This window comes from Tiliqua scincoides, chromosome 11 (genome assembly GCF_035046505.1).
Source record: "Tiliqua scincoides isolate rTilSci1 chromosome 11, rTilSci1.hap2, whole genome shotgun sequence".
NCBI classification, from domain to species: Eukaryota; Metazoa; Chordata; class Lepidosauria; order Squamata; family Scincidae; genus Tiliqua; species Tiliqua scincoides.
Window position 1 is genome coordinate 2,488,019 of NC_089831.1, and position 25,485 is coordinate 2,513,503.

The 25,485-nt window shown below is 44.3% G+C and overlaps 1 protein-coding gene across 1 annotated transcript in view; it reads right to left on the bottom strand.

The window, feature by feature from the left end:
- SLC23A2 (solute carrier family 23 member 2) overlaps positions 1-25,485 on the bottom strand; it is an 84,560-nt gene that overhangs the window by 39,279 nt on the left and 19,796 nt on the right. The window contains exons 2-4 of the mRNA XM_066639427.1: positions 11,937-12,200; positions 8,363-8,461; positions 230-346 (exon numbers count right to left, since the gene is read on the bottom strand). Coding sequence (XP_066495524.1) covers positions 230-346; positions 8,363-8,461; positions 11,937-12,041 — 321 coding nt within the window. The 5' untranslated portion in view covers positions 12,042-12,200. The remainder of the gene's footprint in view (positions 1-229; positions 347-8,362; positions 8,462-11,936; positions 12,201-25,485) is intronic.

Consider the following 25,485-nt stretch of genomic DNA (forward strand, 5'->3'; position numbering starts at 1 on the left):
ATTTCACTTCTTCCCAGGATCCACATACCTATATTTTGTTGCTGTGTTGTAACAATATGAATCTCACCTTCCCAATACACTTTGGTAATTAAAACCAGAGAACTAAAACTGAATATAAGGCTGCTTGTAGTGTAACATCGGTACCAAGAATCCTTAATTCAGGTGTTTTATTTTCCAACAACCAATAACTGCAAATGCAAAGTATGGTCACAATACATTTTTACCATACCTGTAGGCCCAAAAATATGCAGAGATACCAGGGAGGGACATCCTCGATTGTATATATCATGTCTGTTCTTTGGGCATCTGAGCTTCCACTGCTGTCCAACGTTTCTGCCAAGGAACTCTGTCAAAAATGAGTCAGAAAAATATAAACCAATAACCATTTAGTATTAGAAAAGAATACACAGAATTCGGCAAGCTTCATAACCTGGTGAACAGAAAACCTCGGATGAGACCTTATCTGTGTCCTGTTTCAAGGCGGTATATGTTGACTTACCTAGTTAATATACATAGTTCAAAAGATATATCTTTTCACCTTGCAAGTGATCAAGCTGCACTGAATGTACAAGAGAGAGGCTCTCTCCCTTTCATATAACCAACCTCTTGCCTGTTCATATAAGCAGGGCATTATTCCCTTCTTGTGATATAACCATAGCAAATGATGCCAAAAGGAAGATTACAATAACCTACTGAGTTACACAAGTAAGGAAGACACGAGGATCACCAAACTATGAAGCAGGCAGCAAAGGACGTTTCTAAAGCGTGGCTAAACTTGTGAAAGAGACTCGAGTTTCAAAATTTAGGACAGCACTTCTATAACTAAAACTTATTTTCTTACAAACACACAGCTGAATTGAAGTTGAGACAGGTTCAAAAAGTAATGAGATGCAGACCTAGACCACACATGAAATGGAAGCAGTGAACTTTTAACATTTTCTGCCCTCATTAACATCTGAAATCATAATTATAAAAACAATTACTAAATAATTAAAACAGAACGAAGCCCACATTCATTTTACTCATTAGTCATAACTATCAAGACCGTGCATCTGTTAAGTGTTCACTGATAGTACTAAATGACAGTAATTGTCTATAGATAGCATCTTTCAAGGGTTCATTGATAGCGATAATTTCAAAGTCAAAAACAACCGAGTTGAGTCAGCTGTAGTTTGGCAGCTACAAGACTCATATGAACAACAAGTAAATATGTTAAAGATCATCAGATCTTTAAAGATAAAGATCTTCTCACCATGAGAAGAAAAAACTGGGTTGTACCCTGAGGTCAATGACTCAGGAGTTATTTCCAAAGCACCCCTTCAGCCCTGAAATGGCTCAGCCTATTCAAACTCATGCCAGTTTGGGGGGGGGGGGTACAGAATGCACATAGACAACTGCAGAGTATCAAGTCTTCAGCTGGTGGATAACTAACAGGCCAATTCTAACCAACTTTCCAATGCCGATGGAGCTGCAGTGCAACAGCAAGGTAAGGGAATAAATGTTCCCTAACCTTGAGGAGGCCTTTGTGACTGTTCCCCCAACACGGGATGCAGTGTGCACCCTGCTGGCACAGTTGCAGTATGCACCCCCATTGGCACTTTCCATTGGTGCTGGAAAGTTGGCTGGGATTGGGCTGTAACTCTTCTCATGTGACTTGCCTGGCAATAACACAACAGTCTTTAAGAGGGAGAAGGACCCAAAAGGGAAGAGAAAGAAGAGATGCATTTAGATACACAAGTTCAGTACAGACCATATCTGTGACTTTCAAATACTAGGCTCTGGTTAAGAGTTGGGATCCTTACTTGGATTTGAAAAGGTTAGAGTGGTAGGCCTGAAGAGACCAACAGTGCAATCCTATGCATGTCTAATCAGAAGTAAGACCCACTGAGTTCAATGGAACTTACTTCCAGGTGTGTAGGATTGCAGCTTGAGTCTGTGTAAATGGCTGGTACACCTCTTTCTATAGGAGAGGTGGTAAACCTCTGTTAATACGGGGCCCACTAAAGAAATAATCTAAAGACGTATTAAAGCTGTATGAAAACCAATGCTACTTAATGCTTTTCACTGGCAACAACCCTTGGAAAACAGGACACACTTCATTGACCAATCTCAAGTCTTGGAGAAAGAACAGCTTATGAAAATACTGCCTGGACTTAATCTGCACTTGGCTCCTGACTGAATATCCTTGTCTAGAACCTGATGACTTCTTAAGACCCCAAACCACTTGCCTGGCACATTTTCTATACATGTGACACACCAGTCTAATGCACCAATCTTCTAATTGGCATCAGAGAGAATAATGAAAAGTCAAGCAATTGATGACATTGCCCTCCCAACCCAGCACATTAACAACAACAAAAAGCACACTCTGAACTCCATAAGTTATGTAGAAGACAATGAAGAGAGAACATTTCTGCTTTAATAGCTACTCACATCTAAGTTATCCATGTGGTTCTGGTGGTCTCAGCCATGACAACCTTTCAACAGCATTGTTGACACCATTGAAACTTCATGAGGAGCTGCATTCCTCAAACAGCTTGTTAAATGGGGCTCAGCCTGACCGCTCAAACACCATACTTCTCAAAGCATTAAGTGGGGTGCAGGCAATATGAAAGGACTGGTTGACAGCCTACACAGGGTGCAGGCTAGACAGGGGATGCTAGACTTCTCAGAGGTTTGAGATGCCATTCAATATGGTATCCTCCTGTTCTGCCCTGGCAGAACAGTTTTTTAAGCCCTGGCAGAACAGGAGGATGCTGCTGGGGTTGGGGGGGGGCACCACATCATGGTAGCACCACATGCGCCTGCTGCATTGGTTTTAGGAGATGACTCTAGGAGGGTTGATGCTTGACCCCCATGGCTGCTGACCTACAGAGTCCCACAGGGTTCCATCTTGTCTCTCACATTTTTTAATATCTATATGGGCAAGGCTGTCTGGAGCTTTGGCATATAGCCAGGGCTGGCTCCCTTAATCCATTACTCGCTGCTACCTTATGTGCACAGGCCCCCATAAAAGAAAGGCCCCATACCTCTTCACTATACTTCGCCCTCACATTTAGTTTAAGGAGATGTATTCGTTTAAACCCCTTGTAAGAAAGTAATGCAGAGAGGGAAGCAGGCAATTCGATTCTTACTTGCAAATAGTTGTGGGCCCACTATAGAGTGGGCTGAAGGGAGCAGGCTCGGAATGCAGGGCACCCCAAATCTGCAGTCCCCATCGCCGTCCCCCATTGCTAAAGCAAGCTGCATCGTCGGGTTCATGGCTGGGCCAGTCATGAGTGAAATGTATACTGATGACACCCAACTCAACCTTGCATTTCTATATGGAACCATGAGGACTGTTTCCATATGAAATCATAAGAACATAAGAACAGCCCCACTGGATCAGGCCATAGGCCCATCTAGTCCAGCTTCCTGTATCTCACAGCGGCCCACCAAATGCCCCAGGGAGCACACCAGATAACAAGAGACCTCATCCTGGTGCCCTCCCCTACATCTGGCATTCTGACTTAACCCATTTCTAAAATCAGGAGGAACCATGATGTTCTGACCAGTGTATGGCAGCTGCAAAGGGGAAATTTCTCGTGTAGGCAGGGAAATACGTTGATGTTTAATCCAGGCAAGGGAGTGGTGTACTTTGTCTGAAGGAAAACTGATTCTGAACTGGGTTTACAGCCTGTTCTGGATGGGCAACACTCTCCTGGAAAGATCAGGGTTGCAGTCTGGGAGTGCTCCCAGACCCAAGTTTTCTTCTGAAAATTAATAATTTGTATTGGTTTCCTGAATGCTTCTGAGATCACTTCAAGACACTGCTCATCTATAAAGCCCTACAAAGTCTGTGTCCAGGATACATGAACAGTCATCTCATTCTGCATGTACAGTGAGTCCTTATCCACAGGCTCAGTATCCATGGAGGCCAAGTCTGCACCACAGAAGGTCTCAGAATGCCTCCTGGATGTGAACAGAAGTCACTTTTGGCTCGCACCAGTGACTTCCAGTCATGCCTGAGAGGTGTGCCTGCGGCTTCCCCACTCCTCAGAATACCTCCCAGATGCAACTGGAAACTGCTGGTGTGAACCGGAAATAGCTTCCAGTCACATCTGGGAAGCCTTCTGAGGAGCCTGGTGCGACTCTGGAGGGCAGGATGCGGCCTTCAGGTAAGTTACTGAGGCATCATGCATCCCTCCTCGCAGATTCCAGCATCCACAGATTTTGGTATCTATGGGGGGGGGGGGAGGAATCCTGGAACAGATCCCCTATGGATACCAAGGGCAATTGTACCTGCTTTCACTCTGCATTCATCATCCAAGGCCCAGCTCTATACCCCATCATCACCATCATAAGTTTATTTGGTGGGGACCGGAGGCAAGGTTTCTTGGTTGCATCCCTCCCTTCTCTAGTTGTGACCAGGCAGTGGCTGAGAAAGCACATGTGTGTAGAGTGTGCTATACTGTACTTTTAAAATTTTGTTGTGATTGTTCTAGATTGTCAATTTCATTTTTTAAGCCACCTTGATAGTCCACTGAATGGGAACAAAAGACGGCACAGACATTTTTCAAATTAAAATAAATAAAATCCTGAAGGCTCTCTAGAAAAAATGTTCATGGAGCTCCTTCCCTTCTGCATTGCAAGAGTCCAGTTGTTCACTTCTTCACACAGTGTTTCCAGCTCCCTTCCTGCCCTCCCAGGAACACAATCACTGAAACAGCAGTGTTGAGAGTTTGTGATCTTCAATGAGCCCTTCTCAACTATCCTGTCTTCTATGAACAGAGACACAGCCAGGTATAGACTTCCATGAGCGCCAGGCTGGTGTAGTGGTTTGGGAGGTGGACTTAGACCTGGAAGATCCAGGTTCAAATCTCCCCTCAGCCACAAAGCTTCCTGGCTGACCTTGGGCCAGTCACTTTCTCTCAGCCTCACCTACTTCACAGGGTTGTTGTGAGGACAAAGGGAGGGGAGCAGCTGTGCACACTGCCCTCAGCTCTTTGGAAGAAGGGCGGTATAAAAGAATGTGAAAAATAAAAAAATGTGAAAAAAATGTCACAATTCTGCTGGAAGCTGTTCCAACTTGCAGAGGACCAGCAAGCAAAGCAGAATCTGAGGCCAAGGGTGGGCAGATACTTCATTCACAAAGAGATTTTTCATCTGAATGAGTCTGTTCGTTAGAAGGTTCTGCAGCTAATTCATGCTGAATTTGTTTCAAGGTTATGCAGTCTCTGGCTGAGAGGAAGAGGCAGAAAGGTAGGGTTAAACAGAAGTGCCATGTCAGATACCTTTTTTATTTGCATGTGTGATTTGCTTCACCCCAAGCTACAAGATACAAATGAGTTAAAATAAATAAAATGGGTTACAGCTTGGCTTAATGTTCATGACAGGACAAATTCAGATAATCAAAAATCCCATAAGAGAAAAAGGGGTCTTCCATAATTCTCCAGCACCACCACCTTCATGCTGAAGAGCACAAAAGCCTCTGCAATCTCTGGTTTATGGCCCAGTCAGGACACATGTAAAAGACTGGAGCAAGGCAGAAGGAATACCATTACAAACAAACAACAAACCAATCAACCAAACAAACAAACAAAAAAGACTGGTGTCCAGGGCCAGACGTGCTTGATCCAGAAAGTGGCCTGCCTGGTGAGCACTGAGCTGCGTACAGGGCAACCAGGACAAGTGCGTCAAACAAGGAAGGAGGGAAGGAGTGGCCAGGGGAATATAAGGAGAGGGCCAGGGATGGAGGGGCAGAGAGTTGGAGGAAAGCCTCCAGAATCCTGGGAGGCTGCAGAAAGCCCCAAGGCTGCGTAGAGTGCTGCAAACGCCCTCCCTGCCAGGCTCTAAGACAGCCTGGAAGAGATAGGTCAGATAATCGTGGCCCTGGAAGCCCAGCTTCGGATTCGGTCCCTATACGTGTGGGGACCCTAGTGACAGGCAGGAGTTGTAGACACACCCCCTTCCTGGAGTCTTTAACTATCAGTCAACTCTACAAGGAGGTTTGACTCTCACTATGACAACCAACACTCATAACTCCCTCTATCAAGGGTCCTACCCTGGGAATGGGGGCATAAAGACCTGGTGCAATACAGTGCTAGGCTGGAATGTGGAAGACATACAGTCAAAATATGAATGATACCATAAACCCTCTTTGTTACCTTGGAAAAGGGGTCAGAATTTAGCCACACACACCTCCCCATATTAACAAAGGCAACAACCCAGTAAAATCAGGCAACAGATGCACTGCAAGGGGATGAGTTTGACTGTTCCAACCCATAAGTCAACGGTATGAAGAATAATCTTTTTAAATATATTTATATGAAAAAGTAAAACACCTGCAGGGAGATTAGTCAACCAATTTGTATGCCTGGGAATCTGGAGTTCAGAAACACAGTTGTATAACCTTATACAACTTATTATACAACAGTTGTATAATGTTAGTTCAGCATGCTGCTGTCACTTAATCCCCATATGATTGCTACCATCTAGGAAATAATCTAGATGGTCCAATGTGGGCACTAGTTCTATTGCAGCTCCCTGGCTCTCAAGATTAATCACAGAAACAAGGGTGGCATTAGGAACAGAAATGCTTAGGCATTCCGCTTTCCTGAATGAGCTTAGTGTTCACAGCTGGACTCTGGGGGAAAAAAGGTAGTTTTGTGAAACAAGACAATCGCTGATATTGTGAGGCTGAATATCAAATATTTACCTCAAGACATACAATCATGTCAGAGGCTGCTCAGCCCTGAAATCCACTGCTAGATACAATTAGAGCTTCTAGCCCAGGCATGACTTCTACTTATTACCAGTCATTTAATCCTGTCTCTTTTAACATGTGACGTTGTTCATCTAATTACAGAAGGTTAGAAAAAGAACTGAAATTAAGACAGTAATAAAGGTACAGCTTTCAGATCAGGGATCTTGTAGTTCTCAGTGTGCTTTTCTGAACCCTACTGATCCCCTGGGGGCTGGGGATAAGAATAGGCCCTCAGTTTGGCTGTACTTGTCGTAAGAGGCGACTAAACAGCCACCGGGTAGATGGGACTAGTCAGCCTGGGAAGGCAGCTCATCTGAGAGAAGGAAAACTCTGATCCCAAACCTCCACTGCCTTGTGGCTACATCCAGTTATGGAAAAGGCTTCAGGAGTCAACCTCAAGGCAAAATCTGGAGCCGGAGTCCCTGAGGCAGTTCATGGCTGAACACAGTCACGTTCTGGCAACTCCTGCGACGCCGCTGGAACCAACCGTATTGGCCTCTGCCTTTCCATTGGACCATTTCAGCGACGTGGAGAGGGGGGATTTGCTGCATGGGTAACAGCCTATCCTCCATACCTACTTTACCCAGGCTTCGCGCACTGGAGAGGACACTCTGTTTAAGAACCACCATTCAGAGCATGACACCATAGTCTTCCGAGACTGAAGGATGCCAACATCTTACTGATCCCGGGATTGTTATTCTATGGCAATGTGCGTGCTTTGCATGCAAAAGTTTCAAAGTTCCATTCCTGGCAGAATCAGAGGTCAGGCTGCGAGAGAGGTTGTATTCTAAGGTGTTAATACAGTAGCAAGATGCCCCACTTTCTGTGTCATCTTAAAAAACCACTCTGAAGGGTTAGGGGAGCAGGATTCTGTGGGGTAGAGGGGGCCTGGAGTTATGGGGAACTCCATGAGGAATGCTCCCTTCCTTGCACAAACAGAAATGCCTTCCATTTACAGGAGATGAGGAATCACAACAAAACAAGGGAGAAGAGATTGGTAGAAATGCCACCATCAGAGGAAGGTGGGAAAGAGACTTAAGGGCTTTGTTGGGCAATCCTGAGAAGTAACTCTGTGGTTAGAGAGCTTCGAGACCCACTAATAACATCCATGTGAGGGGAAAAAGGAAGTTTGGACAGGCGTATCATACGATCAAGACAAACTATCAATGCAATAAACAAGGCTTTGTGAGTCAGCTTTACTGGTCATGCCAGTCAACCACGAGGCTCCACGCTTGTGGAAATGCTTTATCCTTCGAGGTCAGCATCCAGTGACCAAGGCTAAGGTAGTGGTGCCTCCCCCATCCACTAAGTCATTCACCCTGAAATACTGAAATAAGGCAGCTATTTAACATGCACCCAAAGCTACCCCAATTTATCTTGAAAAGTTCTCATATTTTACAAATCAGTTCTGCCTCCACCTCTGTTCTCCAAGATATCTGTACACTATCAGTATTCATGGATGCCTCCTGCCAAGCCCTGACTGGCCCTTCTGGGCAAAAGTCAAGTATCCCTGAAGATCACTGCAAAGTGACAGTATCATCCCAAATTGAACAAGTGAGCTATACAAGTTTTGGGGGGTATGCCCTCTTTGAACATACTTTTCCATTGCAAAGATACCTTTTCTGCAATTCCATTTTCTGTAGTATAGATTCCCATAAGCTCCGTGTCTTCTGTATCTTGATCACCACTTGATGCTGCTCCACCATTTATTACAGCCTAAAAAATAAAAATTATATATTATTTACATATACTGTAAGTTCCTATAGAATTTAAAATAAATCTTTTTGGAGACAAGCAACCATTGACCAGGATTAAGGTAGTGGTGTTTCCTCCCCCATAGAATATTCTACATATTTTATCTATAGATAAACTCATTTTTTTAAGCATAGCAAACATTTACAGATCCTGAATGAGTTTAGGGAAACTGACATCAAGTCCCACACAGCTGACTAACTACAAGAAACACAAAAGATAATACTCTCATTGAAACAAATGCCTGCTGTTGAACAAACACATCCTCTGGGTTGACAGAATAGAGCTTTGGGGAGAATTTGCATGACTCAACACCACTCCCAGTGACAGGAGAGCACTGGCAGTTGTTACATACACACTTTTCAGAGGACTAAATCAACAGCCTCAAAACCACCATCTCCTAATTCTTCATGGATCTAGCTGAGAAGATAATTTTAATTCCAATGATGGAAAAGGAATGTCTTGCACAGAAGAGCTCGGAAACAAACTCAGCTGTTTCAGCACTAAACCAGTACTGATGCTTTCGTTTGACAAGCTGCATGTCAAGACTGACGTTAAGGCAACATGTGGTCCTGGAAGCATTTTTGGGAAGCCCATAGGCTTCCTTTAGATCTTGAGTACTGCTGTTTATACAAAGGCCTTGTTTTATCCAGGCAGGTCTGAAAGTATGGCCCCAAAAAATGAGTTCAGAAGGAAGGCCCAGCTTCCATCAAAGTTTTTCAAGGGGTGGGTCACATTTTCTCATTTGTAGGTTTCAGAACAGTAAGTACAACACCAAATGACTATAATTTTGATAGCTGGTAAAAGCATCTTCCAATGCATGCTTACTTTGAAGACCCATTGGGTTCCATAGGGCTTACTCTCAGAAAACTGCATATACAATTGCAAGCTATTCCTTAAAGCAGTGTTCTTCAACCTTGGGGTCACAATTCCAGTGGGGTTGTGAAGCCTCAGTTGTGGGGTCATGGCAATGTATGGGAATGAAATAGATTGAAGACAACTGGATTAGGGCACCATCAGGTAAAGAGGGAGGCATCTGGTGTGCCAGGCATCAGGTATCAGGAGATTGTGTCCCAGTCCTTCTTAAGTTTTTATCAGCGATGCTAAAATAGCTTTCACTAGCGCCAAGCTTCATGGTAACTTTTTCTGCTCTCTCTAAAAAGAAAAAGTGGTAACAATGAACAGTGCTGGGAGAGCATTATGGGGGTGGGGAATGTGCAGATAGTGTCCAGAAGGGAGGTGGGATCAACAGTGGGTCCCCAGTCTCATACTTTATCTATTTAGTTATTGAGATCGTGGCATGAAAAAAGTTAAAGACCACTGCCTTACAGTATAGATAACAGCAAGCAGCTAGAAACCCTGCAGTCTAGTTCGCAATACAACTAAGGGTGCAATCTTGACTGTGCCTTGGGCCAGCACAAGTCCCTTGCACACGTTTGTGCCTTCTCGAGAGTTGGCTGGATTCAGCCTCCATGCCGACTCAGGCATGGAGGGTTGTGTCGGCTGAGCTTGGCTGATGCTAGGGTCTGGGGAGGAGATGGGAGGGAGGTGTTCCGGGGCGTGGGAGGGCAGGCAGAGGGTGGTTCCAGAGGTGGCAGGTGAAGAATGGAAAGCAGGGCTGAGACCTGGCTGTTATGCCAGATCCCAACCCTGTTTCCCATTTCAGCTCTCCTCAGACTTATGCCAACTCCAGAGGTGGCGCAAGTCCGAAGGGACCCATTGAGGCTGTGGTGATTTACCCGGGGGTAAGGGGAAGAGTTTCCCTTGCCCCAGTTGAGCCACTTCAAGCCCCAATCTTGTGCTGGATACCATGCAGGCCTCCTGACCTGCCTGTTTCAGAGCAAGATTAGACTGCGCTGTAAAGCACAAGACCACTCATTAATTAAATCTCTGATTAATGCAATACCGTTGAGCATACAGCATATGGACAATTGCACTTCTGAATGGAGCAACTCATTAATATGGTGACCAAATCCTGGACTGTAGAATTAGGTTAATGTGGTTATAGCCAGAAAGCTTGTGTTTCTAGGCTGAGATGGGCCAATGCTAACCTATCCTCAATTACCTTTAATGAGTTACATTGCTTCAAAGTGGTCTTGCATCTGCGGCATAGTCCTCATTTTGCATGCAATAGTTTTAAAGCCAAGAACCTTATCTGGTTAATTGCTCTCAACAAGATAAGAGTCCACCACTTGATCAATCCAGTCATTTAACACAACAATGCATCTGTTTTCTGAACAAGAGAAAGCATTCATCAAGGGTTCTTCTCAGATTCATCTCTCAGCCATGAAACTATTTTCTCTTCAGTTTCTCTGCAAAACCAAAAATATATCCAACTTTTCTGGCCTCTAGATTCTATTCAGAATTGTGTCTTTTACAACAAACCTCCTCTCCAAAGTTCTGAAGCCTTACAGCTTTCAGAGGAAGCATGCATTCCTTAGAACATGACAGCCAAGCCAGCCCTAAACTATAGTGGGCCCTCTGTACTGGCAAGGGTTTGGTTCTGGGACCCCAAGCGGATACCAAAACCTGCAGATGCTCCAGTCTGCAACTGGAACGTTGGTATAATTTGCACAGTGGCATAAGTTGTATTAATTTGCACATATTGCATGAACTGCCCAAACTTGCACAAACAAGGCAAGTGCTGCAGCCAGAGAGCTGTGAAATGGCAGCAGGCTAAAGCAGGGTAGTTGAAAAATAAGTAAAATACATTTTCAATCTGCAGATGATTAAATCAGTGAATGCAGAGCCTGCAGACACAGCAGGCCCACTATTAAAGGCCACTATTAAAAGGTCCACTATTATATTTTACTGTTTGGATCATCAAGAGTGTTTCCAAATGAAAGGCTCTGCATCTCAGGGGTATCCCACAAGGACAAGCACTACCCATCTGTACGAATATCCTCTCTCCTTCCAAGGTAATGAGGCTACCTTGTGCTGCAGGTCAGCAAGCAGCTTTTTTAAAAAGCTGAGAGGAAGCATGTGGGTGAGTGCTGGAAAGACTAAGCACAGGGCTTCTGAAGGAAAACACCACAATGTCAGATGGGGTGAGGGGGGCAGAATCACTACCTGTCCCCAACAAGCAGTTATTGCAGGTCCTAGTGCAAGCAAGTGCCCAATGATCACTGAACGGTAACTGAGATATCAGCAAGAGGTACACCACAACCTACTCATGCCATTTTCAAAGTTCCACCATAGTCCATATATTTTTCTCACAACAGGAAAAAACTAACTGGGTTTATGGCTGTTGATGGGCTTAAACAAGCCTAAGGACCATCCTTGGTGAATCAAGGGTCTGTACTGTTCACAGTCAGTTTTTTCCAATCAAGACCTACTTGTAAATACAGTTATTAAAGCTGCAACAGAAATTTGGGTTGCTTATAGCACACTGTGCTAATGGAAAAGCAATTTAACATTTCTTGTGCATTTAATAACTTACCGGCAGCGTGAAGAAAGCAGGATGCCTAGATTCATCCTCATATTTACCCTCTGTTGAACTTCCAGTTTCTACTGATTTTGAAGTGGTGTTCTTGCCAATGCCCATTTTTCCCCACAATGCTCAGGAAAGCCACTAAGCCACCAGTACAGGAGATGGGAGTTTTCAATACAGACGGACAGCACTTCGGAAAGTCAGAAGAGCATCACAGGCATTTGCAATGGAGCATTAATTAGGTCCTGAAACGAATGTTAGCTTCTAGCATGCCTAGAAATGAAGGACACAGACAGGGTTTTTGCAGCATAAGACACATTCACAGTTCTGTGTTAAAAATGTCAAAGAGAGACGAGGTTATGCAAGTTAACTACACTCACAATTTCACCCAGGGGAGACGCAGTCTTCATAACAGAGTGGGGAAACCCTGCAATTTCAAACTATCCTTTCACCTCCATATAAAGCTGATGCTTGGTTGCTCAAATTCTTCCTCAATGCCCAACTTTCCCACGAAGGCTTTAACTCCTTATCCCCTACTGAATGAAAGCGTAAATACATTGAACCAGTGGCGTAGCTATGGGGGGACTAGCACAGTAAGAAATGCAGGTGCCACAATGTGCCATGTAAGTGCCCCCTCCACTCACTATCAGCAATGAGCTCTTGCACGTTGCTGTTGCTGCCCAGAATGATTCCGACAGCAAGTAGGAGGGGCCGCTTACACGGTGTATTGCGGCACCTGCAGTACTTACTGCACCCCCTCATAGCTACGTCACTGGGTTGAACTGAACTTGTTCTTCCATGAATGCCCGCATCGCTAACCTTCCTTTCTTCCCTCTGTTGCCTCCCCCCACCTGCCCCCCCCAAACAGGGCACATTCATTCTGTTCTTCTGAGGAGCAGAAGAATGGCATCACTAATGGCATCACCACCATCATTGGGAGGGGGCAAACACTGACAAGTCCCATTTATTTCTCCCCATTTATTTCTCTCTTTCAGCAAGTTCTTCAAATGGTACCAAATGACCATGCCAACCCATCAATTCAACAGGTATAACCAAGAGTAGAGAGATGGATGCCAATAAAAATGCAATATAAATCTATGCCTAGCAAAATTAAAACAAATTTCTCTCTCTCTCTCTTCCCCCCCCTGCCCCAGAACTGGCCTTTGAAAACTGACTCAATTCCTCCCCCCTAAATAATCATACAAACCCAGATGTAAACTATTAAAACATTCAGAGCTGCTCCAGTGTCCAGCATTTGTATAATCTGCAGATGCTCCGCTTGAGTACGTGCTTCCGGCTCATACAATGCCCTTTAAACTACTTACAATAACTTAATAATGACTTGCAAGAAAATGCCCTTTTGAAGCCAGACCCAGAGGCGTTTGCCTCGCCCACTGCCTCTTGTTCTTGCAAGCTCACGGCTACTGCCCAACAGATCTCAATCTAATAACTGCTCCACTTTATATCCACTGAGGTCAGAACATGAACACTGGCCCTGGGCCCCTTTCAATAAACTTCCTTTGAGATGAATAAAGATTGCTTCCTCTGAAACACAGAAAGGGATGAATTGTGTGTGAATGCAACAACAGTTAGAAGGGAACTAACTATAACAAGGTTCTGAGAAGCAGGGTGCCCAACTCCAGGGTATGCAGGAGGCAATGTAGGAGAGTTGACAAAAATCACTTTCCTGCCCAAAAGCACTGCATAGGAATGGGCAGAAAGACAAGACAGTGAAACGTCACTGTATCTATATCCTAGGATCCTGACTAGCACCTGCTTTATTTATTTTCTTAAGGAGCCATAATTTGAACTGAAGAGCCACGAATACTGGTTTTACCCACTGGCTCACTCACATATAAGCTGAGACACAGGCAAAGGACCCTTTAATCCTTTCCTCTCAAGCATGATGGGCACTCCTATGCACCAGCGAAGACACAGGGCAGCGAACATAAATAAGAGGAAGAACTGAGAGAGACCAGGCGCAGCTGCGCAGGCTAGGGATGCATGCTAAAGAATATTATGCCTTTGTATGAGCAACTGAAGTGAGTTGAAAAGGGAATCCCTGGGATCAGAGGTGATGCTAGGGTTCAGATGAGAAGCCCCCAAGGGGCTAACTCAGTTCCTGAAATGACAACCACCATTCCCTCAGTCCATCAATGATTTCTGCTGAAATCAACACAGCAAGGTCACAAACATTTGCATTCTTTCGCCTTCTGGCAACTCTGCTCTCCCTTGCAGCACATCCCATAACTCACCTCCACAATGTGGCAGGCGGCCAACAACCAAGCTCTGCTGCTCACTCTCAAAATTCCATCAGAAGACAACTGCAGTTAAAAACTACAAAGAAAAGCGGGGCAAGACTCCAAGAAAAAGTCAATGATAAATCACCAAACCAGAAAGAGTCATGCTTTATTCAAAAGGTAGAAAGAAGAATAAATATTTTATAAATATTTTATATTCCTTTACGAGTAATCAATGGGCGATGGTCGGATCCCAAAGGATCCCCTCTATGGAGAACTTGTGCAGGGAAAGCGCCCTACGGGTAGACCACAGCTGCGATACAAGGACATCTGCAAGAGGGATCTGAAGGCCTTAGGAGAGGACCTCAACAGGTGGGAAACCCTGGCCTCTGAGTGGCCCGCTTGGAGGCAGGCTGTGCAGCATGGCCTTTCCCAGTTTGAAGAGACACTTGGCCAACAGACCGAGGCAAAGAGGCAAAGAAGGAAGGCCCGTAGCCAGGGAGACAGACCAGGGACACACTACACTTGCTCCCAGTGTGGAAGGGATTGTCACTCCCAAATCTGCCTTTTCAGCCACACTAGATGCTGTGCCAGAACCACCATTCAGAGTACCATAGTCCTGAGGTATTCAATCTGTGCGTCCCGCCTCCCTGGTGAGGCGTGGCTAGCCTCCAGGGGCGCCACCAGGCATCTTGGGGAGAGAGGCTGGGTTGGGTTGGGCTGGGCTGCTCTGCTGCATGTGCGGCCTGCTGACTTGCTGCTTTTCTGCAGCTGTGAAAGAGGTGGGTGGGGCAGCGTGAGGCTGGGAGGGCATGTGAAACATGGTGGGGGGGAGGGGGAGAGAAGGCTGGCTGGGCAGGCAGAGGTGCCGCATCTCATCATGGAGCTCTCTCCATGTGCAACCTCGCCCCAAGGACTACATTTTCCAGTGTGCCCCTTGCCCTGGGCATCCTGGGATTGGTCAAGGCTAGAGGAGAGGAGAAGAGGCTTCAAACTGGGAGGTTAGAGTTTGCAGCTCAGCGAAGGAGGGAGCCAGCAACACAAGCAGCTCAGCAAAGGAGGGAGCCAGCCTGCTCTTAGTGGGGGGTGTCCAAATGCCCCAACCTGCATCCCTCCGTCTTGCCTGGGGGAAACAGGGGTGGCATCTGCATGCTGGGTGTATGTGTGTGAGCAGCCCCCATCTGCTTTGGGGCGAGTTGTAATCCTGCTGTATGTGGCTGCAATCCTTTCCACACTTTCCTGGGAGTAAGCCCCATTGACTCAAATGGGGCTTACTTCTGAGTAGACCCACATAGGCATGGGGTCTGTGTCAGGATCTTCACCTTTCTCTTAACCCAGGATCTTCACCTTTCTCTTTTTCCTCCCATTTTGTGGGAGGAAATTTTTGTCTCCAAAAATTGATAAAAATAAAAATCCCCATTTCTTTTCAGCCATCCCTTTTCCTCCTGTCTCCTGGGGGGGGGGGGGGGGGGACTCTGTTGGCTGCTATTGTAAGACAAAATGCACAATCCTAGCTAGGTCTATTCAGAAGTAAGTCCTATTATGTTCAATGGGACTTACTCCCAGGAAAATGGGAGCCAAACAGTCTCTAGGTTTCAGTTTGCAATTAGCAGATGCACACAAAACAAAGTCTTCCCCTCCCCCAGCAAATTCATCACTTCTTCCCCCCTCCCTTTCCAAAACACTCCAGGTGTGCTGCTAGCAAACTCAGGGCACAATCCTAACCAGGTCTACTCAGAAGTAAGTCCTATTTTGTTCAATGGGGCCTACTCTCAGGTAAGTGTATCTCAGTGAGAGTATACTCTCAGGTAAGCCTCAGAGTGCTGGCAGCTGGTTTTTTGTTTCTAGTGTCTAATTATAACACCTTCATCCCCATTTGGGGGGTAACTGAGGTGAGGCGTTGTAATGGGGAGCTGTGGCTAATGGCTACAAGGATCAGGGGAGGCGCGAGCCAGAAAAGTTCGAGAACCACTGCCATAGTCTTTCGAAACAGAAGGTTGCCAACTAATCAATCTGTGGAACTCTTTGTCACAGGATTTGATGATGGCACCTGGCCTAAAAGCTTTACAGAGGGAGCATTTCAACAGACTGATAGAGACATCTGTCAGGAGTTATAAGCCATGAGAATAGTATGTAACTTGTGGGTTTTCGAGGTAGCCCATCCCTGAATGCCAGATGCAAGGGAGTGGTAACAGGATGCAGGTCTCTTGTCTTGTATGTACCCAGAGGCAGCTGGTGGGCCACTGTGAGATACAGAATGCTGGACTCGAGGGCCTTTGGCCTGACCCAGCAGGGCTCTTCTGATGTTCTTAAGAGGAATAATTGTAAAAGGAAATAAAGAGTTTTAAACTCATGTTTAATTCTTTTAGGGTCCCCTTCGGGTCCCATTTCATCTCCCCACATTGTTTAATATCTACATGAAACTGCTGGGAAAGGCAATACACAGGGTTGGGTTGAGGCGTCATCAGTATTGTAGATGATCCCCAGCTCTAGCTCTTCTTTTCCATTTCATCTTGGGGAGGCAGTGGAAGTTCTGAATCAAGGCCTGTGATGTGATGGAATAGATATGGGCTAATCAGGGCAGATTTGATTTAAATCAGATTGATTTAAAACATGGTTTAAAGCACTACTCAGAAAGACTCAATTTAATCATGTGATTGTTTAAAATATTATTTTACAAGAAGTGCTTGGAGAACAACATTTTGTTGAAAAGTATTGGGGATATGTTCTTAACCATTCCTGCTTCCTGTAACTTTAAATATATATTTTTCACAACCCAGATGTAGGTTTGATTTTTAGAAGGACCATACTATATATTGTTAAAAGCAATTTCTGTTGGAAAAACTTTCAGATTAGTTCTCTTTTATATAAAAAACGATCATTTTAGTTACCAAAATGGATATCTACTACAAAGTTACCAACAGAAATTTGTGAGGGCGCTGGACAATCATCTGGTTTTATTTAATGTTTTATTACAGATTCATTTTTCAATTATTGCTGGGTAATTTTTTCTGAATATTTTGAAAGTCACCGTCAGGGTGCCTCTGAGGACAGACAGACAGGGTTGAAAGCCCTTGATAAATAAAAAGATACATCCTCTGGAGTCACACAATGTCCTAACTATGGACTATACCCCCCTCCTTCAAAATCTGTCTGTCAAGAATGATGGGAAATCTGTTCAAAAGCTAAAACTGGTAAGGAGGGTGATGGAGAAGGTAGCTTGAGAAAATTGTTGTTTAAAGTTGTGTTCAGGAGAGTTTCTTTCAGAAGTGAGCCTGAATGGCAGATTAAGGTAGCACTCACACATACACTTTAAGAACACAGAAGAGCCCAGAAGACTGCTCCTAGCTCCATAAGCCTCCCTTTGGTTTGCCTACCTGCACGTGACTTAAATAAAGGGGGTGGGTGTTGGCAGCTGGGCTGACCTGGCTTGGTGGATTCAAAGTTCTATAGAGTTGCAGCAAATGTACATCACCACATTCGGTTGCAACTGCTTACTAAAATCCTAATTCTAGTCTTGTATTTCTGAACTGACCTTCCACTGTTGTGAATACAGAAACAAAAGCTAGAAGTTGACCAGGTATACTTCTAGCCTGATGGTATACTTCTACTAATGCTCCACTTGGTATTTCTACTTTTGATACGGCTGGGGGGCGGGGGGGGGGGAAGAGATCCATAAAGTGGTCCTGAGCACTCCGTAACAGACTCTTAGTGAGAGAAGATAGAAAACAAATTGGTTGGGGCACGGGGAGGAAATTCAGGGAAGAATTCAGGGAACTAAAAATCAAGTTGGTTGTCTGCAGATATTTACAATGAAATGGGGTTAGGGGGGGTGAGAGTTCTTTAAACAAACAAAAAAAAGGTTTAGGTTAGCCAGAAAAATATCAATTTGAACACATCACCTTAACACAGGGATCTCAATTAGAAGATGCACAATATAGACTCAATTTCTGTGCTTGGTGCCATTTAAAGAAATTAAAATGTTAGCATTCTCTACATGGATACTCCAGACAGGACAAAACCAAGAAAATGTCATTTCAAAAGTTCCATCCATACATTGTCCTTGTAGAACATAAGAACAACAATGTAGGTTTTACATTTTTTTCCATCTCCAGAACAGAACACTCTCTTCCAAAATCCTCCTTCCAAATTTTCCCCACCATGCACTACAGTCTTTGTTAAGCAATATCAATTAAATTCCAATTCGTTTTAAAGGATTACAAAACAATACAACACTCCTGAAACGAGCTTTCAAAGAACTTCACAAATATTATCTTTCTGCAATCCTTAGTCAGTAGTATTATTGCCATAATGCAGATGGCAAGCCACTGCCAGCATCAGCCTCCCTAGGGCTGTGTCAAGATCAAAACCTGGGAGTTCCTTGATTTGTAGCTCTGCCAGTCTCGTTTAACACTTTCATCAAGACTGACTTGTCTCAAAACACTGAAATACACACACTGACACAGTGGGGAAGAAAACTTTTCCTCAGTGAAAAAATAGATGTAGCAATATTTTTCAAATTCAGACTCAGTCTGCTATATAATCTGCAGATAGATTATAGGCTGTATCTAGCGGAACTTGAAATTCACAGGGCATTTGTCTTTCAAGTAACTATCTTACCTCCAGACACCAGCACTTATACCAGACCAAGGAAACAGTTTTAGCTCTGCCCTGCAAGTCACTGCCAGTTCACTCTATGGCAACAAAGAGATACCGAAGAAGGAATTTTATATTCTAGAAGATATTGTATAACTGCTCTTGATCCAATCAGAATGTTTTACATTACACAACTGCTAAAAACACAAAGGCGTACCACAGGGTCACAAGGTGTTACTACATGCTTCTGACATAATTCAACAGGCTTGATCTCTATAAACCAAGCTTTAAAAGTGCTGACTGTCTGAACACAGTGAATTGTTGTATAGATTTTACCTGACCCCCCCCCCCCACAGCTTTATTTTTCTGGGGCACGTAGCGGAGAACAAAGTCGGGAAAGAGAAAGAAATAGATTTTGCTACATATAGGTCAGAACAGCAATTTTCAACTGGTGTGTCATAGGTAGTCCGCAGGTGTGCCGCGGGACTTTGGGGAGGGTTATTTATTAGTAGGGTAATTGGAAGATTTGAGCCCCCTACCAGCAGCATGATGTGTCTTGTCAATGGTGAAGAAACTGATGGTGTGCCTTGACAATTTTAGTGCCTTGTCAATGTGAGATGAAAAGGTTGAAAATTACTGGGTTAGAAGACTGAGGGGCAACTAAGCCAAGTCCTTTAAGAGTTTGGCGCCCAGTTCTTAAGGAACTGCAGTCACACCAGGAAAGTTCCCATTTCTCCCACTTCTACTACAGCTATATTTTACAATACATAAAGTTTATGAAATCACAGGTCAAAACAAACAAATATTACAGCCATAGTGTTGTATAGCAGTATTGAGAAAAAATAACCTGGATCATTGGTTATTGTTGTAACAATCTATCATGATGTTGCAAAAAATTTCAAAGTGGCACAATGTGGCCACAACAAAAATGAGAGTACACTAAGCCCTTAAGTTACAGGTGGCCACGTTGGCGCTTCCACACAGGCACAATTAGTTTGTTGTGGTGCTTTTGCACAAGTGCAAAGTGCTATGAAGGCAAAAGCCAGCTATTTCCATCTATGAACATTCCGGTTTCTGGACAAACCTCTGGAACAGAACTGGGATGTATCTTGAGACCTTGGTGCATATACTTCTGCTACCATCAGATAGGACTCCATTTTTTGCTATGCTCTAGATACAAGTTCAGCTAAGTGATTTGCTATAAGATGCTATTGAACAAAGACAGGTCACTCTCATAAGTTGGTGGACATGAGGGAGACTCCTCTGTGCACTGAAGAGCTTGCTTGCTTGTTTCCTGTGCTGGGGAGTGTTTGGAGTACAAACACTATTTACTGCTACTTTAAAAAGTATACTGCAGACACTAGCAAGGTCAGATTCCTGCATCTCACAGTGGCCCATCAGATGTCTCAAGGAGCTCACAGGACAACAGGATACTTGCATCCTGGTGCCCTCCCTTGTATCTGGCATTCTCGGGTAACCTATTTCTAGAACCTGGAGGTTGGACTTAACTCATCACACCTTCTAAACTCAGATGGACTTTTCCTCCAGAAATCTGTCCAATCCCCTTTTAAAGGCATTTAGGCCAGATGCCATCACTACATCCTATGGCAAGAATGTGGGAATTCCAAGTTCAAATCTCAACAACCATGATGCTCACTTGGTGGGGCCTTTGCACTGTCACTCATGTACCGACCTCACTGGGCTGTTGTAAGGATTCAAAATAAAGACAGCCAGCCAGTTCTGCATACACCACTTCGAGTTCCTTGAAGGAGGCCCAGGTGACAAATGTGTGTCTGAGATTCATTAACAGAGAAACTGGATGAAAATGTACCCTTATGACCTACTTTGCAATAAGTAACAATGAGGGATAGGGGGAGAAGCTGACATTGGTCATCTCTTCCCATACCTCCTATACAAAAACTATTATAACATTCAGTAGTTATTTCATAAATAACCCTTTACAGCAGTGATTGTCAACCTTTTTCATCTCATGGCACAGTGACAAGGCACTAAAATGGTCAAGGCACACCACCAGGTTTTTGACAATTGACAAGGCACACCATGCTGCCAGTGGGGGCTTAAATCTCCCATTGGCCCTATTAATAAATAACTTTCCCCCAAATTCCTATGAAACACCTGTGGACCGCTCGTGGCACATCAGTGTGCCATGGCACAGAGGTTGAAATGGCTGCTTTACAGTATAAAACGGGTATAACAGCTGAATGCAACCATTAACACAGCCTGAAGAAGAGTTCATGTTGTTATGGTAGTAAGAAGAGACAACTCAGAATGCAGCATTTTTTAACCAAAAAACCCTGCTTTGGCATGCCTTTCTCCTCCACTAAAAAAAATGTGCATTCTAACCTAGAACTTTAGACAGTAAAAAGTCAAAGCCCAGATCGACAGCGCCATCTAGCTTCCATTTACAGAGCATGTAAAAGTTGCTGATAGAAGAGATGTGGTGAGAATGAAGTGGTCCTCAGAAATAAAGGGCACATACACTGATCAGCTACAGGATGATCCTGTATTATGCTCGCCAAATACATTTTGCAAGTATCAGTGCAAGTCCCTCAAGCATTTGCACAAAAACACACACGTGGATGCCAGAAAAAACACTGGAAGACCACAAGTCTCTCTTCAGACATGCTTTGCAGTGCTGTATACATGCTGTCAGCTCCCTCCTCCTCCTGGGGAGCAGTTCCATGTCTATGGGGTTCTGGGCAGCCGTGGGGCATTGCAGACAGAACAGATGCAAAAGTGGCATGAAAACTTGCAAGTTATTTTAGACAAAAAAAAAGGAGAACAGAGGGGCTCTCCACAGGGTTACTTAATCCCTATCCTTCAGCTGCTGGTAGCTTCCAGAAAGGAGGTGGATATCCTTCTTGTGGGACTCAGTCCTGGGAAAGGGCTCCAGAGATATTGTAGTGCCCAAACCACCTGTTGGCATATTTGTTTCCTCAGGGTCAGTGGCCAGGTAGGGTTGCAAACATTTTCAGGGCCAACCCTTAGCTCACCCTTGTTTGGGTGACAGCGTCTCCTTGTGCCTTTTGGTAGTGCCCCCTCAGTGCTGCTGTAGACCAGCTTTCCCCTTCTCCTGGGGGTCTTATTATTATTTATTTGATTTATACTCCGCCTTTCTCCCCGAAGGGAGAGAGCTTTCCACTTATTCTCTTACCTCTGGCTCTCCCTCCAGCCCTTCTCTTGCCAACTTGGGTCCTTTAAGCTTCTGCTCTGTTCTTCCCACAGATTCCTTCCGTTTTCTTCTCTCACTTTGCTTCCTCCACTGCTCTTTGCTCCTTCTCCAGTTTCTCCAACCTCCTTGCCTCCTATGCTCTCTCCTGACACTCTTCCTCCCCTGCCTTTGTCCAGCCAAGGTTCCTTTTTAAGGGCTAGTATCAGCCGTACCCTGTGCCTTCCAGTTGGCAGTCACGTTTACTTGTTAGGGCTGACAGTGTGCAATGGCTGATGCATTGCACCCCAGATGGTCGGTGGTGCTCCATCAGATCAACAGGATACACGATGTACTGGGTTTTACAATCCCATTTCACTTTCTTTACATTATTTTCTCTATCCCAGTGTTTCTCAAACTGTGGGTCAGGACCCACTAGGTGGGTCGCGAGCCAATTTCAGTTGGGTCCCCATTCATTTAAATATTTTATTTTTAATATATTAGACTTGATGCTGCCGTGGTATGTGACTGCATTTGGGGAAATGTTACAGACCTGTACTTTAAACAAGCTACTGTGTTTATTCTTTTAACAATGACAGTAAATGGTACTGACTCCTGGGTAAGTGTGGGTAGGATTGCAGCCTAGGATTGTTAAAAATTTTCCTGCTTGATGACATCACTTCCAGAGGGTCCTAACAGATTCTCGTTCTAAAAAAGTGGGTCCAGGTGCTAAATGTGTGAGAACCACTGCTCTATCCAGTTTAGGATTTTTTTTAACCTCCACCAAGGTCGACTGTTTACAAATTATACAATAATACTATGGTAATGGTAATTCTGGAAAGAAAAATGTACCATGTTGGGGTTTTTTAGGTGTGCTCTTTTACCTAAACATTTGCAACTGTTAAAGAACAGACTCACTTATAATTTAGATAATGCTGTTAACTATTTGGCATCCAAAATCCAAGGAAAAAGAACACACCATAATGACCTCAGGAGAAAATCTAAAAAATACAGTCCTTACAATTGTTTGCTTCTACTCCAGTAAACTAAGCCAGAGAATTGTAGCCATATTGTAAACTTTTTTTTACTATTGTGCACAGTCTAGTGATCAAAATTCACTTCAATGTTTAAATGCATCAAGACACATCATCCAAGACTCCCCACAGTATTTCAAGAAGAGTTTAATTCCTTGTCAGTTCCATATCTTCCCCCACCACCACCCTGTATATACAATTATATAGGACGTGCACTATAATTAATGCAAATTACAAGGCATACAGATTTAATTACTGATTTCAGAAGAATGGCATTGTAGTAAAGAGGTTTCATTCTGCTGTTAGAAAAACCATGTACATGTAAGCATCAACATCCAAAAGCTTGCTTCTCCTCCCCCTTGGTATACCCAAAACTCACACGAGTATCCACCCACCATAACTTTGCTATATAAACACTAAATGTGCAACATGACTAATCCTACCCTTGAGATACACTGGCGCACCACCACATATGCTGACACAACAACAGCTCCACTCGCACAGAAGTATCCCCCCGCAGACACCCACAAATTGTGCTGCTCTGCACTGATTTTTCCAGCCATTCAACAAATGTCACAACAGCTTTCAGAAGAAAATAGTTCCAGATCATATTTAGTAGAATGGAGGCATTGTCCCAAGCCCACTACTGGATAATCTGTGAAGGCTGGTGTAAGTCAACATTTAAAAAGTTACATAGGTAAAAATAGAGTATTCACTCTGATGCATTCAAGTCTGGTGGTGAAATTAAAACTGTCTTCAGATTCACACCACAAGGCAGAAGAAGCACTTGAATACAGTCACCAGCAGAGTTTACTATAAAAGAAGTGGCATTACAGCTATCATGCATCCCACTGAGCTACGGGAAGTATCTTTCAAACAACCTTTATGATGTGTATGCGCAACCTCCTGATTTTATGTCAGAATGCCAGATGCAAGGGAGGGCACCAGGATGAGGTCTCTTGTTATCTGGTGTGCTCCCTGGGGCATTTGGTGGGCCGCTGTGAGATACAGGAAGCTGGACTAAATGGGCCTATGGCCTGATCCAGTGGGGCTGTTCTAACCCGAGTCAGAAATAAGCGCCAGAGGTTATCAGCCCTTATCAGTTCTGTTCTGATAAGAACAGAAAACACACTGACTGTTCTGAAAACACACTGACTAATGCTTGGAGAAACCACAGAACCAAATTCTCCAAAAGCCACTCACAGCCAGTAAACTACCTCTGGGCAGGTACAAGTGTCACTTGTGTGCTCAGTACAGTACTGACATTAAATCAGCATTTAGCAATAATGGGTCAAGCCAGAACCTTGCATGAACTGATGGTACTACCTAGAACATGTGTTAATTCCCACAAGATCCCAGGACACGTTGACGCAGAAAAGGGAGGCTGAAAACTACTTCAGAAAATATTGATAGATTTCACAGAACTCTGATAAGCATCTGCTACTTAGCCAAAGCTGGTGTGCTCTTGTGAAATTTATGCTCATTTCTGCATTAGAAGTCACAACAAATACCACTGACCATTTTTCCCAGGCCAGAGACAGCCTCAATGTACACAATCACGCATTGCTTGCTTTTTATTGTGATCTCTTTCTAAATGCCGCTCCTACTCAGTTACTATCACATTTTTAGCTGCCTACTCAGACTAAAAATCTTTGAAAGATATGCTAGTTGTCAAAAAACTCCCAGAGAACTCTGTTATTAGTTCAATTTGAGTAAGGTTCAGGTGATGACATGACCATCCCATCATGAGACAACACAAGGTGGCTGCTTCACACTTTGGGGGTAGTTTTTTGGCTATTGCCAAGGGTAGCACAGTGAAAAACACAAATCTGACCCACAGAGCACAAAATATTGGAACTTATTCTTGAACAAACATAACAGAAATGAATAGGGCTACAGTCTTATCCACACTTACCTGGGAGTAAGCCCATTGACTATAATAGGACTTACTTCTGAGTAGACATGCATAGGCTTAAACTCTTAAGTGTGTACAAAAGCTGTGCTGCTTAAAGCCACAGTAGTTGTCCAGTTCGATAAGGTCAGCAGGGTCAAACTTTCTAGTAAACAGTTGTTGGCAACCTTCAGTCTCAAAAGACTATGGTATTGCGCTCTGAAAGGTGGTTCTGGAACAGCGTCTAGTGTGGCTGAAAAGGCCAATTCGGGAGTGACAATCCCTTCCACTGGGAGCAAGTGCAGTCTGTCCCTGGTCTGTCTCCCTGGCTATGGGCCTTCCTTCTTTGCCTCTTTGCCTCAGACTGTTGGCCAAGTGTCTCTTCAAACTGGAAAAGGCCATGCTGCACAGCCTGCCTCCAAGCGGCAGGCCACTTATTGAGGTCCACTCCTAAGGCCTTCAGATCCCTCTTGCAGATGTCCTTGTATCGCAGCTGTGGTCTACCTGTAGGGCGCTTTCCTTGCACAAGTTCTCCATAGAGGAGATGCTTTGGGATCCGGCCATCATCCATTCTCACGACATGACCAAGCCAACGCAAGTGTCTCTGTTTCAGCAGTGCATACATGCT